This window comes from Lactuca virosa, chromosome 3 (genome assembly GCF_052849685.1).
Source record: "Lactuca virosa cultivar CGN04683 chromosome 3, Lactuca_virosa_CGN04683_v6, whole genome shotgun sequence".
NCBI lineage: Eukaryota > Viridiplantae > Streptophyta > Magnoliopsida > Asterales > Asteraceae > Lactuca > Lactuca virosa.
The window spans coordinates 435209906-435234866 of record NC_136428.1 but is presented as its reverse complement, the minus strand read 5'-3'; the positions used below and the strand labels follow the sequence as shown (position 1 = coordinate 435234866).

The 24961-nt window shown below is 33.7% G+C and overlaps 1 protein-coding gene across 1 annotated transcript; it reads right to left on the bottom strand.

Moving 5' to 3' along the window:
- Positions 1–15433: 15433 nt before the first annotated feature.
- LOC145167883 (uncharacterized) lies at positions 15434–20502 on the bottom strand. The gene is made up of 5 exons (XM_079087150.1): positions 18402–20502; positions 16503–17119; positions 16209–16418; positions 15917–16131; positions 15434–15842 (listed from the first exon to the last, which is right to left on the bottom strand). Exons 1-5 carry the CDS (start codon positions 20380–20382, stop codon positions 15803–15805), a joined length of 3063 nt encoding a protein of 1020 aa, XP_078943276.1. The 5' UTR covers positions 20383–20502; the 3' UTR covers positions 15434–15802.
- Between the last annotated feature and the right edge of the window lie 4459 nt (positions 20503–24961).

The following is a 24961-nucleotide window of genomic DNA, read 5'->3' as shown; positions in this document are numbered from 1 at the left end:
GATATTGAACACAAGTTCATGTAGTTCTTCAAAATAACCAAAACATTCAAGCAATTACATCCAAGTCAACCAAATGGTAAATCTAGCCTATCATGGCTAAGATTAAAGAAAAACAAGAGAGATTAGAGATACCAAACATTGTTCAAGATGAAAGATGAAAGAAATCCACAAATCTTCAAATCTTCTTAGAGAGTAAAATGTGTTGTTCTTCCATGTGTTTTCTTTCCTTCTTGCTTCAAAACTCCAGTAAAAGTCGTCAAAAATCGGAATCAAAAGTCCCCCAAAAGCATTCCACCAACCTTCCCAAAATAGAGTCAAAGTCAAAAATCCGGATTCTTCACAGTGCGATCCACGCAGACCGCGTGGATTCTGGGCCATTTGGCCCATTTGATTGGCTTTCTAGTTTTGCTCATTTATTTCTTGGTCCAGCCCACAAGTAAAGGTTCTTGATAGCCCAATTGTGTCTTCTTGACTCTCCCAAGATGGGTCATTGCTTCCTTGATCTTCTATAGCTCAAAATTCTCTTCACATCATCATCATTCTTCATCTAAAATTAAGCCCAACTTGCTCCTTTGATTATGTTGACAACATGCCCAATCACACCGCTTCAAATCCACAAGCAAACCGCAAGCCTCCAAAAGTCCCGCACTCCTTCCATACCTCCAATGACAAATAGTCTTCGATAAATCCTGCAAATAAGCTCAAAAGACTGGAAAGCACCCGGTAAAAGGAGAAAAATAACAAAAAGAGAAAATATGCATGAACATTAACTAAAACGAGATGGAATGTGCTAAAATAAACTATAAAAAGAAGTAAATAAAATGAAACTATCAAATCAACCCAAGCTTAAACCTTACTTGTCCTCAAGTAAGACAAGACTAAAATGAACTCGGGATGAACTATCCTAAGAAAATAAAAGGAATGGATAGAACCACGGAACCTGATCACCGTTAGTCAACATGGTCAGAATTAATCTTGCTATTATCTCATGAATTTTTCATCCGATGACAATGGAACCATAAACCAGAGCTAGGACAACTCCTCTAGGTGAGTAAGTAGGGATGGTCAGTCGCAGCCCCAATGGAACATGCATACAATGAAGAACATATGAAATAGGGAGAAAGCAAATGGATGGGCTCGCGTGGAGCTCTTCTTTTAAGTGTACACTCTTATCACGAAAATTGTGTGATCTCACGTCTGCTGGCCACTCTCAAGTGTGATTGGGGTTCATCGCTCGGGCACCGTTGTAGGAATCAGTTCACTTAGTGTTGGCCCAAACCTCCCGTAGTATCCGACTCGACAGTCTGCCTAACATCACCAATTTGCGAAAACAACTCGCTCTATATACAATAAAACATTCCTAAATAAATAAGTATCAAACGCCGGGTGACCAAAATGTAGGAAAATTTGTTCAATAATTGAACCGGTCACCTATCTAAGATTAGTACAGCCATGAACCTTTTTTTTTTACTAGAGTACTAGAATGTAATGCACTAACATATTGAATTTTTGCTTTTATCAAGAAAACATTTTTGACTAAAAATTTGGTTCCCAAAATTATGTAAGTGGAACCGAGGGAGTAACGATAATAATCCGAATGGTCTAAGTGTGAAAATGACCATGTGTGGAGCGTAAATATGCAAGCTCCTTTTTAAACTTGTGATTTTTCAAAAATAAAGAAAATGTCCAAATGTGGACTAAAAGACTCTCTAAAATCCTAAGAAAATCGCAAAGAAAATATGGTGATGTAAAGAGACCGGATATGGATTCTACTCGGGGACAAGCACCAGTGCTTCATCCTAACGGTTCAAACATGATCAAGTGTGATCCTCTCGGCGGTAGTGACCGCAACGCTAAGAACATCCATTGCTATAGTATATCCTATAGTTGTTAGTATTGCATGCATAATTCTTCGTGAAACTACCTGGCCATGATCACTTACCCCTTTAAGCTTCCAGCATCTGATCCCAAGTATGAAGTCCCAAACTGCAGCTAGTGGTCCCGGTTCGATGGGTGAGATTACAACAAGATCCTGGACCAATAATGATACAAATACTATGAACCTGTTCCATGGCATCCAAGGGGGTGAGAATAAACAAATAACAAAAATGCATGAATGCTAATGCCCTAAGCTAAATGTCATGTAAAAATAAAAAGTGAAAAAGAAGAAAATAAAATCTTTTTTGGAATTTTATAAAAAAAAATGAATGCAAATTAAGGCTAAAATGTTATGCAACCTAAGTTAGAATGCATGAGAAAGCAAAAAGAAAAAGGGAATACCCCACCCTAAGCTTAGAAATAAGCATTGTCCTCAATGCTTGGGGCGAGGCGAAAGTACCTAAACCGGGGGATCTGGAGGAGGATATGGGTATTGGGGGTAAGGGTAGGGGTAAGGTGGAGGTGGATAAGGTTGAGTGGGTGGAGGGTTTGGGTTAATGGTTTCTTGAGGGAGAAAGAATGTATAGAGAGAGGGAAACAACCGGTGCGCTAATGAAGAAGAAACGTTGCATGTCACTTAAGTTATTTGGTCAACAAGTCAATGGAAGTCAAATATGGTCAACGAATCCACGCGGACAGTTCCGGAGTACACGCGGACCATTTGTTTATTCACGCGGACGGTCCCTTGAGTACACGCGGACCATTTGTTTATTCACGCGGACGGTCCCTTGATTACACGCGGTCCTCATGAAAAGTTCTGTAATGATGCTAAATTCAAAGAATGACGCGGACGACTTGGGCGAGTGCACGCGGACCATTTGTTTATTCACGCGGACGGTCCCTTGAGTACACGCGGACCATTTTTTAACCGGTGAAAAATCTCAAATCTTCGCTCTTGACTTAAACGAACATCGTGGGCTTAAAATTCAACACTCTTTCACTGCAAGAAGGAAGAAGAAATGTGAAATGCAAAAATGGTTTATCTAAAAACATTTATTCGGAATTAGAAAAGATGAAAACACAATGTTTTTCCAAAAATGCCCTTCTTTAACGTCTTTGGCGAGACGTACTTCCCTCTCAATTTCAGTATATCGGGGCATCCAAATGGATGACGTCTAGGACATTTGCATTAAAACCTTCATAGAAAGGTTTCAAACGATGCCCATTGACTTTGAAGATTTTCCCCATGTCGACATTTTTTTAATTCCCACACCTCCATTATGACTCTTTTCTTGTATTTGACTTTCTTTTTACGGGAGAACCATATCGGACTTAGACCTTTGATAATAGCAATCATCCAACCATATTCTTTCTTGTACTTGTTTAGTAAGGTGACCAACTCTTCCCTCTTTTACATGGTGGTTGAGTAGATGACCGGTTGGGCGTTTTCTTTCTCGGGATACGTATCCTTTGAAGGGTCTAACAGATTTAGCGTTTTCGGCTCTTGTGGTTGGTCTATCACTGGAGTTAGTTTCTCAATGGTAGTGGGTGGTTCAAACTCTCTTTCGTTAACCCCCAAAACATCCTCTATAGTTGCATTGACATCTTTCTCAATTTCTTCTTCCTCCTTGATAGTCTCTTCCACTTCTACTTCTTCTTCCACTTCTCCATATAACACTCTTGGGGCATCAAAATTTTTCTCATCTTTCAAAGGAATGGCACATGCATTATGCCATGGGCTCACTTCAGATGGTAGTTTGTCTTGAGCTTCCATTATACTTATTGTTTGAGCAAGTTGTGTTATTTGTTGCTCTAAGCTTTTGAGGCTAGCTTGCGTTGTTTCCTGGAAATGTTGGGTAGAAGTGGCAATGCTCTTCACAATCTCCTCTAAGGACATGCTTGGTGTTTCAAGTTGTTGAGGAGGTGGAGGATATGGATGTTGGAATTGTGGAGTTGGTTGGTATTGGTCACTTATCCAAGCTTCGTATGGGCTTTGGTATTGGTTGTATCCCCAAGCTTGGTTGTTGTCCCACCATTGATCATGTTGAGGTTGATCATAACTCCATTGGTTTGACCAGTAGTAGCTTCCCTTTTCTTGTGCTTCTTCCCATTCTCCTTGTAAATATGGACACATATCGGAATGATGTCCATTTTGGGCGCAATTATTGCAAGGAAGAGTTGTGGGTTGCACACTTTGGTCACTTCCAATCATCATAACTAACTGAGCTAGCTCAGAAAGTTGGTCTTTAATGCAAGGATTGTTCATTTTCAAACCATATTTTTTTTTTCAATTTTTGAGTTTTAAACTAGAGTACCTACACAATGAGATCTAGGCATAGAGAAACAAACTGATTAAATATAAACCAATCCCCGGCAACGGCGCCAAAATTTGGTGGTTGTCGGGGCCAACAAAATTAATAACCCTAAATCTTTTACACTAAAATAGTGTATAGTGGTAAAGGGATCGTATCCGCGGAGATTGGTTCAATTTTATAACTCTATGATAATCTTGTTGTACAAATACTTGTAAAACTAAAATAAAATAAAATTGGGGGATTTTGATCTTTTTGAAATACTTAAATTAAAACTAGAATTAAACTAGAACTTAAATGAACAATTTGACAAAAATAAGGATTTGATGTGAAATCAATAAGATAAAGATGGTTGACTTTGGACTTTCATTACTTGAACATTTGGTTAATTAATCATGAGAATACCAAGGTGCAATACTTGTGTTTATAATCTAACTTGGCTATGGCAATTTATAAGCATAACTTGCCTCAACTCTTCTTTTGTATTAAAATGACTAGAGAAGATCATAGCACATTTCCTAAATCAAAGTCACAAAACTAATGAAGCATGTAATTTTGTGAAAATCAACTAGCATTAGGTTTTAAGAATCACCAAGTCCAAAGAGTAATCTATTGCTTTCATTACTACTATGGAGAAAATATTTTCCTAGTCTAAATGAAATGAAAACAAACATTTAAACTAATTGTTGCTTGTTAAATTGAAGACCCATTACTTAGCCAAGAATTTAACCAACAAAAATAACATTCACATATCAATATTCATGACTAGAGATATATAAACATGATGGAAGTTTTCATAGAAAATATAATCATAGATATTCAACACAAGTTCATGTAGTTCTTCAAAATAACCAAAACATTCAAGCAATTACATCCAAGTCAACCAAATGGTAAATCTAGCCTAGCATGGCTAAGATTAAAGAAAAAAAAGAGAGATTAGAGATACCAAACATTGTTCAAGATGAAAGATGAAAGAAATCCACAAATCTTCAAATCTTCTTAGAGAGTAAAATGTGTTGTTCTTCCATGTGTTTTCTTTCCTTCTTGCTTCAAAACTCCAGTAAAAGTCGTCAAAAATCGGATCCAAAAGTCCCCCAAAAGCATTCCACCAACCTTCCCAAAATAGAGTCAAAAAGTAAAAAATCTGGATTCTTCACAGTGTGATCCACGCGGACCATTTGTAAATCCACGCGGATCGCGTGGATTCTGGGCCATTTGGCCCATTTGATTGGCCTTCTAGTTTTGCTCCTTTATTTCTTGGTCCAGCCCACATGTAAAGGTTCTTGATAGCCCAATTGTGTCAAGGCCTGGCAATCGTGTCGTGTTCGGGTTGGCGTGTTGCGGGTTGGCGGGTCAAAATATGCTGACCCAAACACGACCCATTTAAATATACAGGTCATGGGTTGGCGGGTCACGGGTTAGCGGGTTTGGAACAAAAACCCATATATGACCCGCCAACCCATTTATTTATACGGGTTCACAAGTTAGCGGGTTCGTGGGTCCGATTTGGGTTCGTGGGTCAGATTCCATAGATAAAATTGACAATTAAACATGAATAAATTCTTGATGGTTGATGCAAACATATCCGAATTTTAGACACTTAAGCCTTCAACATCCAAATGAAAATTAAAAACATTCATAGAAACATGTTCAAACTAAACATTAATACAAACATAGATAATTCAAGTGCTAAAGTAATAGCCACAATTCCCATTTTTTTCTCCCAAAAAATAAAGTCAATTCTCCAACACCATTACGATACCTGATTTCGATCACAGAGTAACAGAGGGGAGAGTGAGACTGTGGGAGACTGGGAGACTGGAAGTCTGGAAGAGGGAGATACACTCATACACAATTTGATTTTGAGATTATTATTTAGGACAAATGGGCAAAATGGTTACAAACTTAGGCTTACAGGTTACGACTTACGACCTTTGAATATCCACCACGAGTCAAAATGTCAAAACAGTCAAATGGTCTATGAATCAATGGTATATATTATATAATACTTATTAAATATTAATACTTGATACATAAATACATTTAAAAATAAAATAATTTTTTTAATAAAAATATAAACGGGTTGGCGGGTCAACCCATTTATTTTTTGAGAAACCCATATATTACCCGTTTAATAAACGGGTTAGCGGGTTGAAAAACTCAACCCAAACCCATTTATTTCGTGTCGTGTCGCGGGTTATGTCGCGTGTCGTGTCGAGAATTGCCAGCCCTAATTGTGTCTTCTTGACTCTCCCAAGATGGGTCATTGCTTCCTTGATCTTCTATAGCTCAAAATTCTCTTCACATCATCATCATTCTTCATCTAAAATTAAGCCCAACTTGCTCCTTTGATTATGTTGACAACATGCCCAATCACACCGCTTCAAGTCCACAAGCAAACCGCAAGCCTCCAAAAGTCCCGCACTCCTTCCATACCTCCAATGACAAATAGTCTTCGATAAATCCTGCAAATAACCTCAAAAGACTGGAAAGCACCCGGTAACAGGAGAAAAATAACAAAAATAGAAAATATGCATGAACATTAACTAAAACGAGATGGAATGTGCTAAAATAAACTATAAAAAGAAGTAAATAAAATGAAACTATCACGGTTCCACCAATTATTTCGGTTTTCAGGTTATTCGGGTTATGGTCGGGTCGGTTAACATCCATACTCTCTAGTATTCCTCCCATATTTTCTTTCTTTGTTCCTTTTCGGCTAGCATTGTTTCACAAATGAGTTGTGGTGAGGTATATTGGTTCCCCATTTATCTTCTTATGCAAATTAGTTGGATTGGTTTAAGGCTCTACAGTTATCGCCTCTTGCTAAACGATTTTTGGAAGGTGTTTTTTTACATTGCTTGGTGGTTCATTTGGGAATTTAGAAATTATCGGCTTTTTGTAGTGATAAAACCGAGAGTGGCAAAAAACTCAACTCAAACCTGTTTATCTTTGTATCGAGTATGTGTTGTGTTGTGGATCATGTCTACAATTGTCACACCTACCTAAAACTAACCCCGCCTTGTTCAATAGTTGGCATTATGAGTTTAGAGAGGGTATATTTGAGGTGAACAAAGAAGAATATAATCCAACCTTGGCTTTGTTATAATCATCAAAGTTAGAAGTGATCCACACATAAGTTAAAGAGATAATACTATAAGAGCATCTCTAACAGGGACTTATTTTATAATTTTTTACTATTTGATTCCCCACTTATTATCATTTAATACTTGGAGTGTATAGTTTTTTGTTTATTTTTATTGAACACTGAATATATATTTTGAATCTACTCTAATAAATGAAAATCTTTTTGTCACATGTCACACTCTAATTGATTTGGCCACATGTCATTTTGTGGTTATTTTCAATTAAATTTTTTCCACATAATATTTTGTGGTTTTTTTTTCATTTTATCAAATTTCACATAATATTTAAAATGTAATAATTATAATAAATGCTACAATAAATGAATATCAATTTCATTAATTGACTTTCCTTTTAATTTTAAAATTTCTAAATTAAAACCTCATTAGTTTCCTTTGTTTATTTATCTAAATTATTTGTTTAAATTTAAAAAAGAAAAAAACACATTAATTTTAATAATTCCTTATTTTTCTAATTTTTCTTATAAATCCAAACTTTTTAAATGTTTAGAATTTCATATTTAATTTTTTTCTTTTAAATGAACTCATGTAATACATGAGTTTTACACCTAGTGATCAATATACTATAAAGTTTTGAACATCTAACCTTTCCTTTATATCATATTTTATTTTACCCGCCCCCCCCCCCCCATTATTATTAAAGACACATTATTGAAGACATGTGGCCTTTCAATATGGAAAGGATTTGTTATTGTTTATATAATTTATGTGTCGGTAGGAAGTTTAGATAGAATAATTATTAAGTGTGTATTATATTATTTGATGTAACATAAAGTGTGTAAGTCCCTCAATAGTCTAGGGGGCTATAATGTAAATAGGTTTGTCATATTGCAATCAAACGATTGCAACTCAATTATTGTATTCGGCTCCTTTGAGCCTATAAATAGGGCCTTTGCCCATATGGAATAGACAAGCTAAGTTTGAGTGTTTAAGATTTGAGTTGTTCTCAATCTTCTTCTTTAGGTACTGATTGAGATGATAGAATTTGTATTGTTTGTCGTAGTTGTTCTTTTTCTCGTCTGACTGCTTCGAGTTGTCTGACTAACGATGCTTCTTGATCTTCTTTCTGTTTGAACTGGTGTTTGATTTGTTTCATGATTGCTTCCATTTCGATATATTTGTGGACTGAATGTTTGCGTTTCTTGAGTACCTAAAGAAGAAGATTGAGAACAACTCAAATCTTAAACACTCAAACTTAGCTTGTCTATTCCATATGGGCAAAGGCCCTATTTATAGGCTCAAAGGAGCCGAGTACAATAATTGAGTTGCAATCGTTTGATTGCAATATGACAAACCTATTTACATTATAGCCCCCTAGACTATTGAGGGACTTACACACTTTATGTTACATCAAATAATATAATACACACTTAATAATTATTCTATCTAAACTTCCTACCGACACATAAATTATATAAACAATAACAAATCCTTTCCATATTGAAATGCCACATGTCTTCAATAATGTGTCTTTAATAATAATGGCTTTTTATGTCATTGCTTACGTCATTCCTCCCGCCTCCGAAAAGACATATTTTTGTTCTATTTCTGAATAGCAGAGCCCTATCCAAACATATTCATATAATCATTCATATAATCATACAATCCATCGTCAATCCATCCCGACGCATCATTCAGGTATAATCATATCCTAATCCTTTTTATTAATTCCGTCATGTCGTTCAATTTGAAAAACAGCTACTTAAAGAAAAACCATTTACTATTAAACGACCTTTCACATGGTAAAATAAAAATTATGAGTAATAAAACTCAAGAATGGAGTAATAAAATGGGAGTACAAATTCAGTTAACCGAAGAATTAAGAAATTTACACCCAAAACATTTTCTTAATTATATTATTCATAAAACGCAAGGTAACACATATCGTTTTCTTTCATCTCTTGATGAAACGGAAACAATGATGATAGCTACTACTGATGCTATGGAAACATTTAAAAATGTATTAAGTCGTCTTATTCAGGAATTCATAGGAACACAAATTGAAGATAAAATATCAAAAGAAGATTTTCAATTAGAATCATTATGGCATCTAACTAATTTACGAATTTGTAATATGTGTTATCTAGAACCATTTATATGCGAATATTCCGAACATTATTATAATTTAGATCCCACTAGAAAAAAGGCAGCGTTAGATATGTTCTATCAAAAACTACCATCATCAGTAAGCCAAAGTGTAATAAAAGATTTCCAAGAAGCATTACAACAAAATAAAATTGCAGACACTCTAGGAGCACGGATAAGTATATTAAAAGCATGGATGCAGAAAAAATGTTTAGAACAAAAAACAACACAAGATGCAAAAATAGATTTATGTTGTGACATCCTTTCTAATAAAGTAAATCAGTATGGTTGTAAAGAAAAACAACAAAGTAAAAAGAAGAATGACGTAAGCAATGACATAAAAAGCCATTATTATTAAAGACACATTATTGAAGACATGTGACCTTTCAATATGGAAAGGATTTGGTATTGTTTATATAATTTATGTGTCGGTAGGAAGTTTAGATAGAATAATTATTAAGTGTGTATTATATTATTTGATGTAACATAAAGTGTGTAAGTCCCTCAATAGTATAGGGGGCTATAATGTAAATAAGTTTGTCATATTGCAATCAAACGATTGCAACTCAATTATTGTACTCGGCTCCTTTGAGCCTATAAATAGGGCCTTTGCCCATATGGAATAGACAAGTTAAGTTTGAGTGTTTAAGACTTGAGTTGATCTCAAAGTTCTTCCTCTGTTGAAATAGTTGTTCTATTTCTGAATAGCAGAGCCCTATCCAAACATATTCATATAATCATTCATATAATCATACAATCCATCGTCAATCCATCCCGACGCATCATTCAGGTATAATCATATCCTAATCCTTTTTATTAATTCCGTCATGTCGTTCAATTTGGTATCAGAGCCAAGTAACGTTCTTATTATTCTTATTATTAGTTTGCATATTCAATCTATCGTTAATAAGAATATATGCATATGCAGCATCATAAACATGATAAACATCATAAACATGATAAACATGATAAACATGATAATGAATAACCATTGTTTTTAAATATTCATATTTAAAAAAAATTATCAACAATTAAAATATTTATCGTAAGAAGATTTAATACTATAAAAATGTCTCAGGAAATAGAAAACTCACCAATAGTTATTAATAACGAAGAAAATGAATCTGGATACACTTTTGATGCTTTAATTAATAAAAATAACATCAATAAAGACGCTATAAGAAAATCAAATTTCACACTATCCGAAAGACACAATTTTAGATATAACACATTTAAAAATTTCTTTTCTAGAAAAAATATTATATATTATGGAAAAATTATAGGAGAACAAGCAATACCTATAGAATTAACTCAAGGAAATATTACTATACCCATAATAAATAAACAACAAATTAGAAATAGATTATCTCATATTAAAGAAACAGATAGAATAAAAATTGCTTATATTCATATATCAACTATTCAAATAATTTTAAAAAGTACTGTAAGTAATCTAAATACACCAATAGAATTAGAAATCAGAGATGATCGTATAATTAATAACCAAGAAAGTATTATTGCAAAAGGAGAAGGTAACTTAATTGAAGGAAAAATAAAATTTGATATTAATATTTAATTAGGATTAAGTCTTAAAGATAAAAATTTAAGTAATAGTATTACTGTACGATATAAATTATTAAGACAAAATTTTATGATAAAAGGTAATCATCCATTTACTATTACATATCAAATAAATTATGCATTAACAAATTCTCATCATAGTATTACATTTAAAACAGAAGATATAATTTATATAGATAAATTATTCACCCCTTTATTATCCCTTGAATCACCAAATATGACTAATAATAGAATATTCAACGAAACTAATTTTCAACCAATAATAACTACTCCGTTAATAAAAAGAAGTCCAATTATAGAACCTCCATTTTCAACTATAATAGGTAGATCTTCTATTTCAGAATGTCAGCCTTCAACATCTAATGAAAATAACGATGAAAAGCTAGAAGATATTAAAGAAATGATTAGATCATTAAGTTTAAGAATATGACAGAATCATCTAGTAATTCTCTAAAATATTTTAAAATACTTGAAGGATCATATCAAAATACAAAACCATGTATACCAGATAAAGAAATGATTATAGAAATACCGCAAAATTTACCACAAGGAACAATATATAACATCGGTCTTAATCCTGAAGAAGATAAATCAATAGGAGAAAAATTAAACATAATTAATCAAAAATTAAATAATATTATAGAAGTAGAAAGTTTAATTGTATTAAAACAAATTCCTGAATTATTACAGAATTTAACTCAACAGAAAAATCTACTTGAAAAATATTTAAAAATAAAAACTATTAAAGAAGAACCACTTAATGAAAAACAGCTACTTAAAGAAAAACCATTTACTATTAAACGACCTTTCACATGGTAAAATAAAAATTATGAGTAATAAAACTCAAGTATATTGTAGTTACGATAATAAATATAAAGTTGATCTACTTAAAAAATTATGGAAAGATTTAGAAAAATCCACAAAACATTTAAAAGAAAAAGAATCTGAAGTACACGAACTAATTTATAAAAACAAAAATCATACTGCATATCAATTAGTTAAAATTGGAAGATTAAAAATTGAAGTTAATCATTTAAAAATAGTAATAAAAAATATTAACAATTCAATTAATTTTCTTTCAGATACCTTAGTAATTTGTTAAAATGAATTCAAAAGTACAAATTAATTCTTCAAAAGATAACATGCTTTGGACTAATATATTAAAAAAAAACCATTGGAAAATAAATTCTAATATCTCTAATACCATTAAACATTTAGAAAATACTTTATCATATGAAGAAAACTATTTATTAGAATTACAACCAGTAAATAATGAATATAATAATCAATTAAAAAAGATATCTAGATTACAAGAAAAAACATCAATTAAAAGAAATTTATAAACTAATCCTAAAATGAGTAAAAGAAAAACAAATATTAACCCAAATAGTACATTTATTACAACCAAAATACAAGATAAAGAATTAGTTTCATATATAGATACAGGAGCTACTTTATGTTTTGGAAGAAAAAAGATATTAAAAAAAAAAATTGGGAAAAATTAGAAAAACCATTAAAGATTACAATTGCTGATAAATCAATTCACAAAATTTGGTTCGTAGGAAGAGATATAGATATAGTAATTGAAAAAACACCATTTAAAACTCCAACTATATATCAACATGATTCAGGAATAGATTTAGTTATAGGAAATAATTTCCTTAAATTATATCAACCATTTATACAAACAAATGACGATATAAGTCTCAATTATCCAACAAAAGGTATTATAAAAACTGCAATTATCAAACATTATGATCTTATTAAAATAATCAAACAAGAGGTTGGCTTTCAATTACGCATACTACTAACATTTGCTAAAGAAATTGCTGAAAAACAACTTGAAGAAGTATGCAGTGAAAATCCACTAGATCATTTAAAAAATAAAAATAATCAAGAAATAATAATATTATTAAAAAACCCTAATGATGAAATAAATGTTCCAAATAAAATTCCATATAGTATAAAAGATGTTTCTGAATTTAAACAGGAATGCACTGAACTATTAGAAAAAGGAATCATTCGACCTAGCAAGAGTCCTCATTCAGCACCTGCATTCTATGTAGAAAATAATAATGAAATAAAACGAGGCAAACGAAGAATGGTAATTAATTATAAAAAGATGAATGATGCTACTATAGAAGATTCATATAAATTACCACGAAAAGAATATATTTTAGAAAAAATAAAAGGAAATACACATTTTAGTACATTTGATGCAAAATCCGGATATTGGCAATTACGCTTACATGAAAATACGAAACCACTAACCGCTTTCTCATGTCCTCCTCAGAAGCATTATGAATGGAATGTTCTTCCATTCGGTTTAAAACAGGCACCAGCAATATATCAGCGATTCATGGATGAAACCTTAAATGGTTTAGATCATATTTGTCTTGCATATATTGATGATATAATTGTCTTTACAAAAGGAAACGAACAAACACACATTGATGCAGTCATCAAGGTTTTACAAAGAATTAAAGAAAAGGGTTTAGTTTTATCAAAAAAGAAATCAAAACTTTTTCAATCTACAGTTGAATATCTTGGTTTAAAAATTGGAGAAAATGGTCAATTATCATTAACAGACAATATACGCGAAAAATTAAATATGTTTCCTGATAAACTTGAAAATAGAAAACAAATACAACGATTTCTTGGTTGTTTAAATTATATTGCAGAACAAGGATTTTTAAAAAATTTAGCAAAAGAAAGAAAAGTTTTACAAAAGAAAATATCAGAAAAAATACCTTGGTCTTGGACCAATACAGATACTATTTTGGTACAAAATATAAAACAAAAGATTCAAGTTCTCCCTACTTTATATAATGCAAAAATCGACGATTTCCTAATTGTAGAAACAGATGCATCACAAGACACTTGGGCAGGATGCCTAAAAGCAATTATACGTGGAAAAGTATTATTGGGTCTAGATAGTGAGGGAAACCTCATATCTAACTCATCAAAAGTATACAATGATAAAGCATACATTGGTATGAAAATACCATCCGAAGTAAACAATGATAAAGTATACAGTGATATGAAAATATCACCAAAAGCATACACTGATACAGATGTATCATCTGAAGTATTAAAAACAGATAAATACGAGCAAAAACTATGCAAGTATATATCGGGAACATTTTCCCAAACGGAGCAAAATTACAGCACACATGAACGAGAAACACTAGCATGTCTCAGAACATTGAAAAAATGGAAAGTCGAGCTACTTCAAACCAGATTCGAATTACGCACAGATTCCAAGTATCTACTTGGCTTTTGGCGGTATAAGTTACAAGAAGATTACTGTCGAGGACGATTGATCCGGTGGCAATTACAATTACATCAATTTCATCCATATCTCAAGTATATCAAAAGCGCCAACAATCATATAGCAGACACATTGACAAGAGAATGGAAGCCATCATAGAGAAACAGTTAAAAACATTCCTACTCGATTATGAAAGAGGCACCATTCATGGAAGATTAACGTCAGCCATGACACAAGCAAACATTATTCAAAAATATGTCTTTTCGGAGGCGGGAGGAATGACGTAAGCAATGACATAAAAAGCCATTATTATTAAAGACACATTATTGAAGACATGTGGCCTTTCAATATGGAAAGGATTTGTTATTGTTTATATAATTTATGTGTCGGTAGGAAGTTTAGATAGAATAATTATTAAGTGTGTATTATATTATTTGATGTAACATAAAGTGTGTAAGTCCCTCAATAGTATAGGGGGCTATAATGTAAATAGGTTTGTCATATTGCAATCAAACGATTGCAACTCAATTATTGTACTCGGCTCCTTTGAGCCTATAAATAGGGCCTTTGCCCATATGGAATAGACAAGTTAAGTTTGAGTGTTTAAGACTTGAGTTGATCTCAAAGTTCTTCCTCTGTTGAAATAGTTGTTTTATTTCTGAATAGCAGAGCCCTATCCAAACATATTCATATAATCATTCATATAATCATACAATCCATCGTCAATCCATCCCGACGCATCATTCAAGTATAATCATATCCTAATCCTTTTTACCCCCCACCCCCCCCCCCCCCCAAAAAAAAAAAAAAACCAATCATATTTTGGTTCAAAATCTTTTATATTTCTTTAACTAATTGATTATTTCTATCGTAATTTTTCATTTATGGAATGTTTATATACTAATTCTAATGATAACCTTATTAAAATATTTCATATTAAAGTATAATATGTTTAAAAAACGACCGACTAAAAAAGAAGGGTTATGGAACATTTTAGATAGATAAGATTAATAAATTAAATTCATAAAAAATCTATTGAAAAAGCTTAACCACTAGAGAAGTCATTTAATTGGGGTTAAAAATTTAGAATATGAGGCAGCAAAAATATTAAATTATATGTTTACCATTAGAGATGCTCGAAGTTATAAAGATAAAACACAAAGCTCTGCCAACACTCTTAGTTGAACACCTGACCCACATCAAAGTAAACACCTGACACATCGTGATAAGACGCCATAAGTAAATTACATATAACCACGATACCTCATATTTCCGTGGATGGCATAATACTGTTGTAACAAAAAAATAAGTATACATGACCTTTCTCACGTCTCACCAACCACCAACCGGTCCCACATCCAACATGAGAAGATGAATCACAGTGTCCCACTAGAAACCTGACAACTAAGACCATCGCTCATAGATTCTCACTTCCTTACTGTTAAGGCAAACACATGAGGACCACTCTAACAACACTAAAGTCAAACTTGGTTCAACATCACAAACAAGCATCATATAGTTGGCCTCCTTAACTTCTTTCTTGATCTTCGTCTAAAAAAAAATAAGAAAAAATTATTAAAATATTAAACACATCGAATACCAAATGCTCAAAGAAATATACTCACCTTTTGGTCGGTTTCTTTAGTCCAAAAACACCTTTCATTACCGAATCAACATTTACATTTCGACCCTTCATGATTTTATCATGGTACATTTTGCTTCCAATCTCCTCAATTTTTTCCTCCACCTCTTCCAATGTTTGATCCACATCCATTTTTAGCTCCCCTTTTCTTATAACCGTCATATTAAAACCATTTGCCTTTGCTTCACGATACGTATCCTACATACAAAAACAAGGACATTTTGGTCATTTTGCACTATAAAATAAACGACTAGTTTGACTTTGACTATACTAACCTTAGGCAATTGTGGCACAACAAATGCATTCCCATTTCCAATCATTTCCATATGAGCTTGTATAATATAACAAAGATTCTTGCAATCACCCGCATCCTCAAAAGCAATAATATGATGCGGTTTTGGATCTAATTCAAGATCCGATGCCATCTCCAATGAATAGAATCCAATTCTTTCATCTTCATCTCCATCAATGTATAACTCAATACACTGCAAAAAATTTGAATTAGATAAAACAATAATTCTTTTTAAATATAATTTAGAAAATATATACTAAGTGTATTATAATATTACCAGTAGAAATGGAAGATCAAGCCACCAATAATAATCTATTTCTTCCTCATCATCTCCATACTCACTGTACTTGCTCACAACAGCTTGTGGGCCAAATAACTCCATTTCTCTCTTCAACTTATTGATTTTTTCTGAAATGACTTTTTTACCCTTTTCAGGAACTTTATCCATTATATCAGCAACATCTTGTATCTCTTTCTCTGTGATCCATCTATCCAAATCTTTTCCAATATCTTTCATAACAGCTTTAGTTTCGGGATCATTTTCAGCATTATAAGAATCTATAAATCCACGTGACCATTTCTTTGTGTGTTGCCAAAACTCTTTCCCGGATTTTTTCCCAGGTTTAATAGACCCATCACTACCTTCTATTACGGTTTTTGAACTTCCCAAAATACCCTCCTTTTCATCTTTTTCATTAGCACCTTGAGGTTGAAGTGAGTTTTGTGTATCGATGTTTACAAGATTTGAATTCCCCCCTCCTAAGGTTTCAGCAAAAAGTGCTTTCCTTTGATCTAAATAGTGATCAAGGAATTCTTGGGTGATTGTTGTAGATGGTGGGGGACCCTTCCATCTGGGTATCACCTTTTCTGGAGGATCATACAAACTAATGCCATCTAAACAAAGTAACATAAAATTATGTTTAGGATAACACTTTTTTTTTTTTTTTTTTTATCAAAGAAAATAGTAGAAAATTTTGCATATTAAACAAGGAAAAGAAGAATTATAAACTTGCTTTTATGAATCAAGTATTAGGTTGAAATCTGCCATCCAACTATTCATTGCATCAACATCTGGTTACTCCAGATTTGTTTTAAATTTTTTACCGAATACACCATTGTATAATCAAATACAATTAGAAAGATTTTAGGGACACCAAATGGACAAAGAATTCCAGAGTGACCAAATATGGACATCGAATACTTGGGTGTTAAATATATGATTGTATTATTAATAGAATTCTAAGGATGGTGTGAAAATTTGTTTGTAAACTTCTATATTTATATATGGAGAAACTCATTACAAGAGTTCAAAATTAAGGGTGTTGTCAACTTGTCTAAATCTTGGCAGTTTTAAGTGTGGAGACATTATAAACTCAATTATTTCAATCTTTAAGCTTTTAGATGTTGGCATTTTTTTTTTCAATATGTAAAGATTATTATATTTATATATCTATAAGCATGATCCATATTTTTATCATATCTCTAAGTTTATAAGTGTGAGGTTTTTTTTATTGTTACCATTTATAAAGCTTAAGACTATTTTTATGCATTTGTATAGTTTAAGCTTTTAAGCCCATATGATGATAAATTGTAGCCGTTGTGATTTGAAGAATCTACCCGGTTATAACAATGAAAATTGTTTTTGTATTTAAATTAGTATTCGTATAACTGGGTAACTTTTTTTAAAGTACAATGTTGATATTATAATAAGCAAATAAATAAAAAGATTTGACCTTATTTAAATTAATAGACAGAAATCATAAAATTTATATAATTATACGAGTATACAAAAAATTATATATTAATAACAAAATTATACATTGGCAACCAACTATTCATTGTCTACATTTGGTCACTCCAGATTATTTTTGTCCATCAAGGTCCCTAATGTCATTTTGTTGTATTGATCTTACCTTCATGTCAAAACGATAAACTTTTAAGATTTTTATTTGTTGTCCATATTTACATATAAGGAAAAAAAAACTAGTTAAAAGAGATCACACTTAAAGTGTATTTGATACAAATTTAAAATTTTGAAGGACCCTAGATGTACAAAAAGGAAATCCAGGAGTGCCCAAATGTAGACAAAGATAATTGGATCATGGTTTTCAGCCTGTTGAACCCTTTAAGAAAAGAATCCAAATTGACATAACAAAAGGGTATCTAAGTCAATTACCTGCACCATAATCAAGATTTTCAATATTTGAATGAACATACTCATGAAGAACACGTAATTTCTCATTTTCTTTTTCAACTTTCTTCTCAAGACCTTTAAAAAACAAGTCTTTATCTTCACTATCCATTAGATAAAACGGATCTCGACCCATAAGCTCATTTTCTCTTACTTGGAACACAATTTCTTTAAGTTTCTCATCTTTCATCCATTCAAATTCACTTTCATTTTCATCATTTTCAAGCATTTTCAGCTCTAAGATTAGATTCACATCTTCTTTCACTTTCTCTCTAGCTACCATGTAGTTTTCTCTAAATCCACCTCTGATCTTCTCAACTATTGGCTTAAATTCATGGAAATTATCCTCCATCCACTTCTCACGATCCGTTCTTCCTAATTCCTTCACCTTTTCATTGCTACCTTTTACACATTCTGATTTCTCATCTTCTTCACCAATCTTTGAAGCCATAGGAATTTCACCATCATTAGCAATCTTTGGAACATCGGGATTTCCTATATTACCCTTCTCTTTCTTGTCAAGTTTTTTCTTATCAAGATATTCTCTTGCTTCTTTGACAGAACTAAGAATCCTTACTGATTTCTTCTCAGCTTTTTCTGTATCTACACCTTGTGCAACACTTCCATTGTTATTTGGGACTTCCAACTTTAAAACATCGGAATTTACTATATTACCCTTCTCTGGATTATCAAGAAATGTGGGTTCAATACGGTTCACTTCCTTTTCATTTGGTTCATTGTTTATACTTTCATTATTGTCCTCGTTACTTTTGTTACTATCTGTTTTCTCAATTTCTCTTGCATGTCTTGCCATTGCTCTAATTTCTTCGATTTTGTCATCAAAATCAAAAGAATTATCATTCAATGACTTCACCTTCACAATGCTATTCATAAGCTCTTCCTTATCTACCCTTGGCCTTTCTGTAAACACCATTTCAGGCTTTTTAGAATCTTGAATTACTTCCACACTGCCCTTTATTGATTTCTCTTTAACAGACCTAGCTTTTATTTTTCTTCTCAACATCTCTTTCTCTAAACTAGAATACTCTTCTTTATCTCCCTTTTCTTTGCCAAAAACTCCCTTCAAAGCCAAAAACACGAGAAACCCACAAAATATTGATACACCAACTTTAGAAAATTTGGGAAGAAAACCAGGTTTACTAGTAAAACTTTGAATTGTACCAAGAAAGCCCGATTTCTCACCAGAATTTACAAATTTTGCCACTGAACTATTTGGTGGAAGCACAGTTTTTCCAATCTCCATCTCTTTAGCTAAAAACTTGGCATGGGAAATCTTGTCTTGCACTTGTTTTACATGTTCTACCTCTTTCAGGTTATAAATTGATGGCTCGATTTGGTTTCTTCTTAAGATTTCATCTTCATTAACATCTACCTTCTCTATTTTACCACTGGAATCTTGTAAAACAGTAAATATAGGATTAGACCCAATACCCCAAAACTCTGTATCAGCCTTGTACTGACTAGCCCAACTATCCAACTGATCCCACAAAACATTGTTGGATTTCAAAGCGTCTGTACTGTCGGATACCTTACTGTTATCAGGAACTGGCACCGGATAATCAACATCATCGTTGAAATTCACCAAATTTGATACGGAATCATTGATATCATCAATTTTACGAACGGGGTTTTCAAGTTTAGAACTTGGATCATGATTAATTGAAGGATTCAGACGTACCTGTTCTTCAATGAGCTTTTCCCTTAAATGATTTTTCCTGCGCTTGGTTGGTCTGTCGAAACGAACTGAAACTCTGAAATTTCTCGAGCTCTGAAGTGGGAAATTTAATAAAATTGGAGATGTGTTAAGACGGAATTTGAAGAATGGCCTTCTGAAATTTGGTGGGTCTTTGCTTCTATAAACTTTGATAGAATTACGGATAGAGGAAAGTGATGAGCCATAGAAGATTTGAGGGTTTTGAGTGGATAATGGCTTCAGAACATCCATGAACACGAGTAATGAAATCACGTGTGTGTGTGTTTGTGAGGGAATGATTAGGTGGAAAGCAACTTTACAATCTTCAAGAACAGAGGTAGTGAGTTCAGTTGATGGAGAGAAGACCAAAACCTCAGATGAACCCTCGCTTCGTAGAATACATCAATAGAATTTATTTTAGAGTAAAATACAGCTTTGGTCCCTTTAGTTTTCTCAAATCATCAGTTTTGGTCATAGTATTTTGCTTTGATCATGGATGGTCCTTATTGCGATGTTTGGTAACACCATTGGTCCTCAGACTTAACAAGGTTAACCCAATGGCTGTTAAATTTAAAAAAAATTGGCAATATTGCCCTTATACCACATAAACAAAAAAAAATGTTATACAAAGACTATTTTTGTAAAATCTCTAATTTATACACAAGACACTTTGGCCTAAAAACCTCCACAACAACATCCACACAACCACCACAACCAATCGACCGCCATCATTGTCATCACTTCTTGAAAAATCAAAATGCACTGACAATAACATCATCACACAACCATTTCAATGCATTGACAATAACATCATCACACAATCACTTCACCTACATCTAAAACACATTATTTTATAATAATAAAACTAATATACTAGGTTCAAAAACATAAATTGTTTCAAAACCACATAAGGTTCAAAGCATACATTGTTCAAAAGAACACAATGACAAATTGGTAAAAAAAACACAAGGAAAATAGGTTCAAAAACATCTCCATGATGACAGCAACACCAAAGACTGTATCTTGGAATAAACCCAAACATCATTGTCCCATTCTTCGTGGAGCCTAAACATTTCTATTGAGAACAAAATTTTCATTTGAATATTGATAATACACCAAGCATTTTGTTCGTACTTTCTACAAAATCTTGCTCGTCCACTACCCATCCTTGTGGTTTGCATCCACAGTATCTCCCACAAAAAAGTCACTAACCGAAATTTCAGGAGGAAACTCCCTGAGATACTCTTGTTTGACAATCTCTTAGAGTGGACCGTCCATTGTCTTTTAGAAGTGTTCGATACTGAATGTGTTGAGTCCATTTGTGTTGCGTCTTGGGCCATAAGTTTTGTATCCGGATTGGGCATGTCCATCCGTGATTATCTAGATTAGTTTCGTTGTTATCTAGATTAGCTATTAGGGTTATACTATAAATATGCATGCATGTATGCGTATATCAAGAGTTGATCATCACGTTGATTACTTGTAACCCTAAACACCTCTACAGTTGAAGTTCTTTATCGAGCTCTTCTGAGGTGTTAAAGCATTAATCATACGACGTATTCAGTGCCATTCTTGTGTTCTTTATTACGATCATAATCTATAGCTTGCATAGAATCATACGATCCTAAAAGAACTTAGTTCTAACAATTGGTATCAGAGCGGGAGACTGTGTGATCAATACACATTCCTTCTGTATTCAGAATACTTTAGGGTTTCCGCTTTTATCATATAAATAGAAGTCGTCTTCTCCATATCGACGACTGCTCTGTTTCTGATAAAACCCTAATCTCAAAGATTACAGGTTTGATTCTAGCAGCTCATCATGTCTCACGATGATTCACATACAAACCCCATCAACATATCAAACAGCATTGGATCTACAACTAGAGTACCCATACTCTATACTCAAGAGTACGAAGTATGGGCTCATCACTTTGAAGACTACGTGGTTGGATCTGAAGACAATGGCTATCTCATCTGGGAAGCTATCACTCTTGGACCGTTTATACATTCGGGAACAAACACGACTGTTAAGTCTCAAACGGATTACAACAAGCTGGTGACAGATGTAGAGAAGATGCCACAGGATGAGAAGGATAAGCTCTTGTGTAACGTGAAAGCCATGCGAATGATAAGATTCGCCTTGCAATCTGACACCTTCCGGCTAGTAGGTTCATGCACAACTGCTAAAGAGATCTGGGATAGGTTGAAGGAACTTTACTCAACTGATGAAGATCTGTAACACTCCATTCAAACTCTGTTACTGTCAGAATTTGGAGTTTTTGAACAAAAACCTGAAGAGAAGCTTATACAGACTTTTGATCGGTTCAATCATCTCCTAAGTAAGATGATCAATCATGGGATAGAGAGGAAGCTGATCGAGCAGAAAGTGACGTTCATGAACGGGCTGAGACCAGAATGGATGGCTGTAGTTTCCACTGTGAAAGCACATGAACAGTTCAAGTCGTACTCGCTGGCGAAACTAGTGGGGATACTAAAGTCCCATGAAAGTGTGGTAACCAAGGAAGCGAAAGTGATCTCTGGTGTGGGAACGTTGGCTCTTGTCTCTAAAGGAAAAAGTATTGCAGAAGAAGAAGAAGAGTCAGATATGTCTGAGTGTGACCTTACAAGTGAGGAGTATGCCTTGATGGTCACAAATCCAAAGAAGTTTGCAAGGAGAAAATTTCCTATTAGCAAGAATCGAAACTGGCAGGGAAGTTATAGTTCTGAGAAGATGAAGGATGAACCGAAAGTCTCCTCTCAAAAGGATGAAGAGAAAAAGGAAAGCAAGCTTGCAGGAGACTCTGGATACGACTGCAACTACTGTCATGGCAAGAACCATTTTGCCAAAGATTGCATGTTAAGAAAGATGGCTGAGAAGAGAGAGGGTGAAGATGATGAGGCGTACTATATGCGCAAATTAGAAGAAGTCAAGAAGAAAAAGGCGACTAACAGCTCAATGAATGCCTTAATTGTACAGGAGAATGCTGGGGAAGATGAGTTCGGTGGCGTAGAAGTTTGGTCAACCGACTCTGAAGACAAAGAGGTTAGAAGGCCCACTCATGGAAAGGCTTATGTGGTGAAGGAAGAAGGTTCAGCTGGAAAGTGTTTTGTTGTCACTGCTGGTCCATCAACCGAAAGTGCAAACAAGGAACTGAACCTGATCGAGAACAAGTGTTTTGCGGCCAAGCCGGTGAGTGAGAAGATCAACGACTGCGATCGATTGATCCAAAAGGTACAATCTATTCTTGAAACTCTTAAAATTTCAAAAACTGATTATCAAGAAGAATTAAATGAATTAAACTTTAAATTTTCTAACCTAAGTAGTAGCCTCATGCAAACTCGCTTAGCGAATTCTAACCTAACTGACCAACTCAGCAGGGTGTCTTCAAAATGTGAGGAAAGAAGAATGTGGATAGAGCTGAAGGAAGCGGAGTTAGTTAGAGCTAGGGACGAAAGTATTTATTTGCAAATAGACAATTTAAAGTTTTTAAAACAAAGAAATGTTTTCTGTTTAATTGCTAAGCGTCTTTATACTAATATTGCTCAATTACATTTAAGCTATGAAATTGGAAAGAAAATTCATAAAATGATATTGCCCTTTCTTGAATTTAAGGAAGATGAGATCATAGCAGAATGTGAATCATAAGTGTCCTTTGAAGAGACATCCATATCTTATAGGCTAGGTCTGGAAAAGATAGAAACCTTCATCGATTCTAAGGAACACAAAAGCATGCTAAAAGATATCTTAGATGAAAATGATAGGCTAAAAATTAAATCTGAAACTATTCAAACATTCGATCTGTCAAACGCCAAACTTGTAAATGAAAATAAAATAAACTTAGATAATTCGTCTGAATTTGATGCGGAAAGCGAGATGAGTGAAATCTCAGTAGAGGATGAAGTTGACTGCTCTAAATTTATGAAAAGTGAAACCGAGAATGAAAAACCACTAATATCAGAAAACTCGGTTGAATTTGCTCTTCTGTCAAAAGAACAGAAATCGAAACTCAAGGAAAAGGCCATGGTCTATCAAAAGGTTCAGACTGTGCCAAATCAGGTTTATGCAGTTACCGGAGTCACTCAAAGGCAAACAGCAGAATTAAGGATCTTGGTCGACAAAGATAACGCTGAAGGATGCGAAGACTACTTCTGGTCTGCTCCTATTGATAACGCAGACGAAACCGTAGGCCTGTCCGAACAGACTACGTGGAGGGTTAGAGGAAGATACATTCCAGAACCAATCAACAAACCCTCAAGTTTCGACAAACCGAGCACAAGTGGAACCAAAGACATCCCTGAAGAACCGAAAGTTCTACTCAAGAGGGAAGAAGAACCGAAAGTTCTACTCAAGAGGGAAGAAGCACCGAAAGTTCAAACTAAGAACAGTGCAGAATCTAAAATGGCAGGTAAGACAAACGAAATTCAAAAGGAGAAGCCAAAGGCCAGCTTCAATATCCACAAATCTCAGAAGGAGCTAGCTGAACAGAAACGCATGAGAAATCAAAGATATGCCAAGAATCTGAATGAACGAAAAAGGCATTGGAATTCACAAAACTCCAACTTTGAACCTCCCAAGAAAGGAACAATGGACAAAGGAAAAGAGAAATTGAAGGAAAATTTCAGTCCAAGTTCTTACTATTCCAAGTCCCAGAACCGAAAGTCTAGTTTCGGTTCCCAATCCAGTTTCGGTCCTAAACCCAGTTTCGGTCCTAAACCCAGTTTTGGTCCTAAACCAAGTTTCAGTTCCTCCAAGCATAAAGGCAACACAAATTCTTTGAAGGACATCAAAGGAAAGGGAAAGTTAGTACCAGAATCTGAGTTGGAAAAT

Bases quoted from the DNA above. Each gene is read 5' to 3' on its own strand.
- LOC145167883 (XM_079087150.1), bottom strand. From the start codon at position 20,382: ATGGATGTTCTGAAGCCATTATCCACTCAAAACCCTCAAATCTTCTAT. The intron at 16,132-16,208 runs GTTAGTATAGTC...TTTTGTATGTAG, and splicing joins TTGTGCCACAATTGCCTAAG to GATACGTATCGTGAAGCAAA. The intron at 15,843-15,916 runs GTGAGTATATTT...ATTTTTTTTTAG, and splicing joins CTAAAGAAACCGACCAAAAG to ACGAAGATCAAGAAAGAAGT.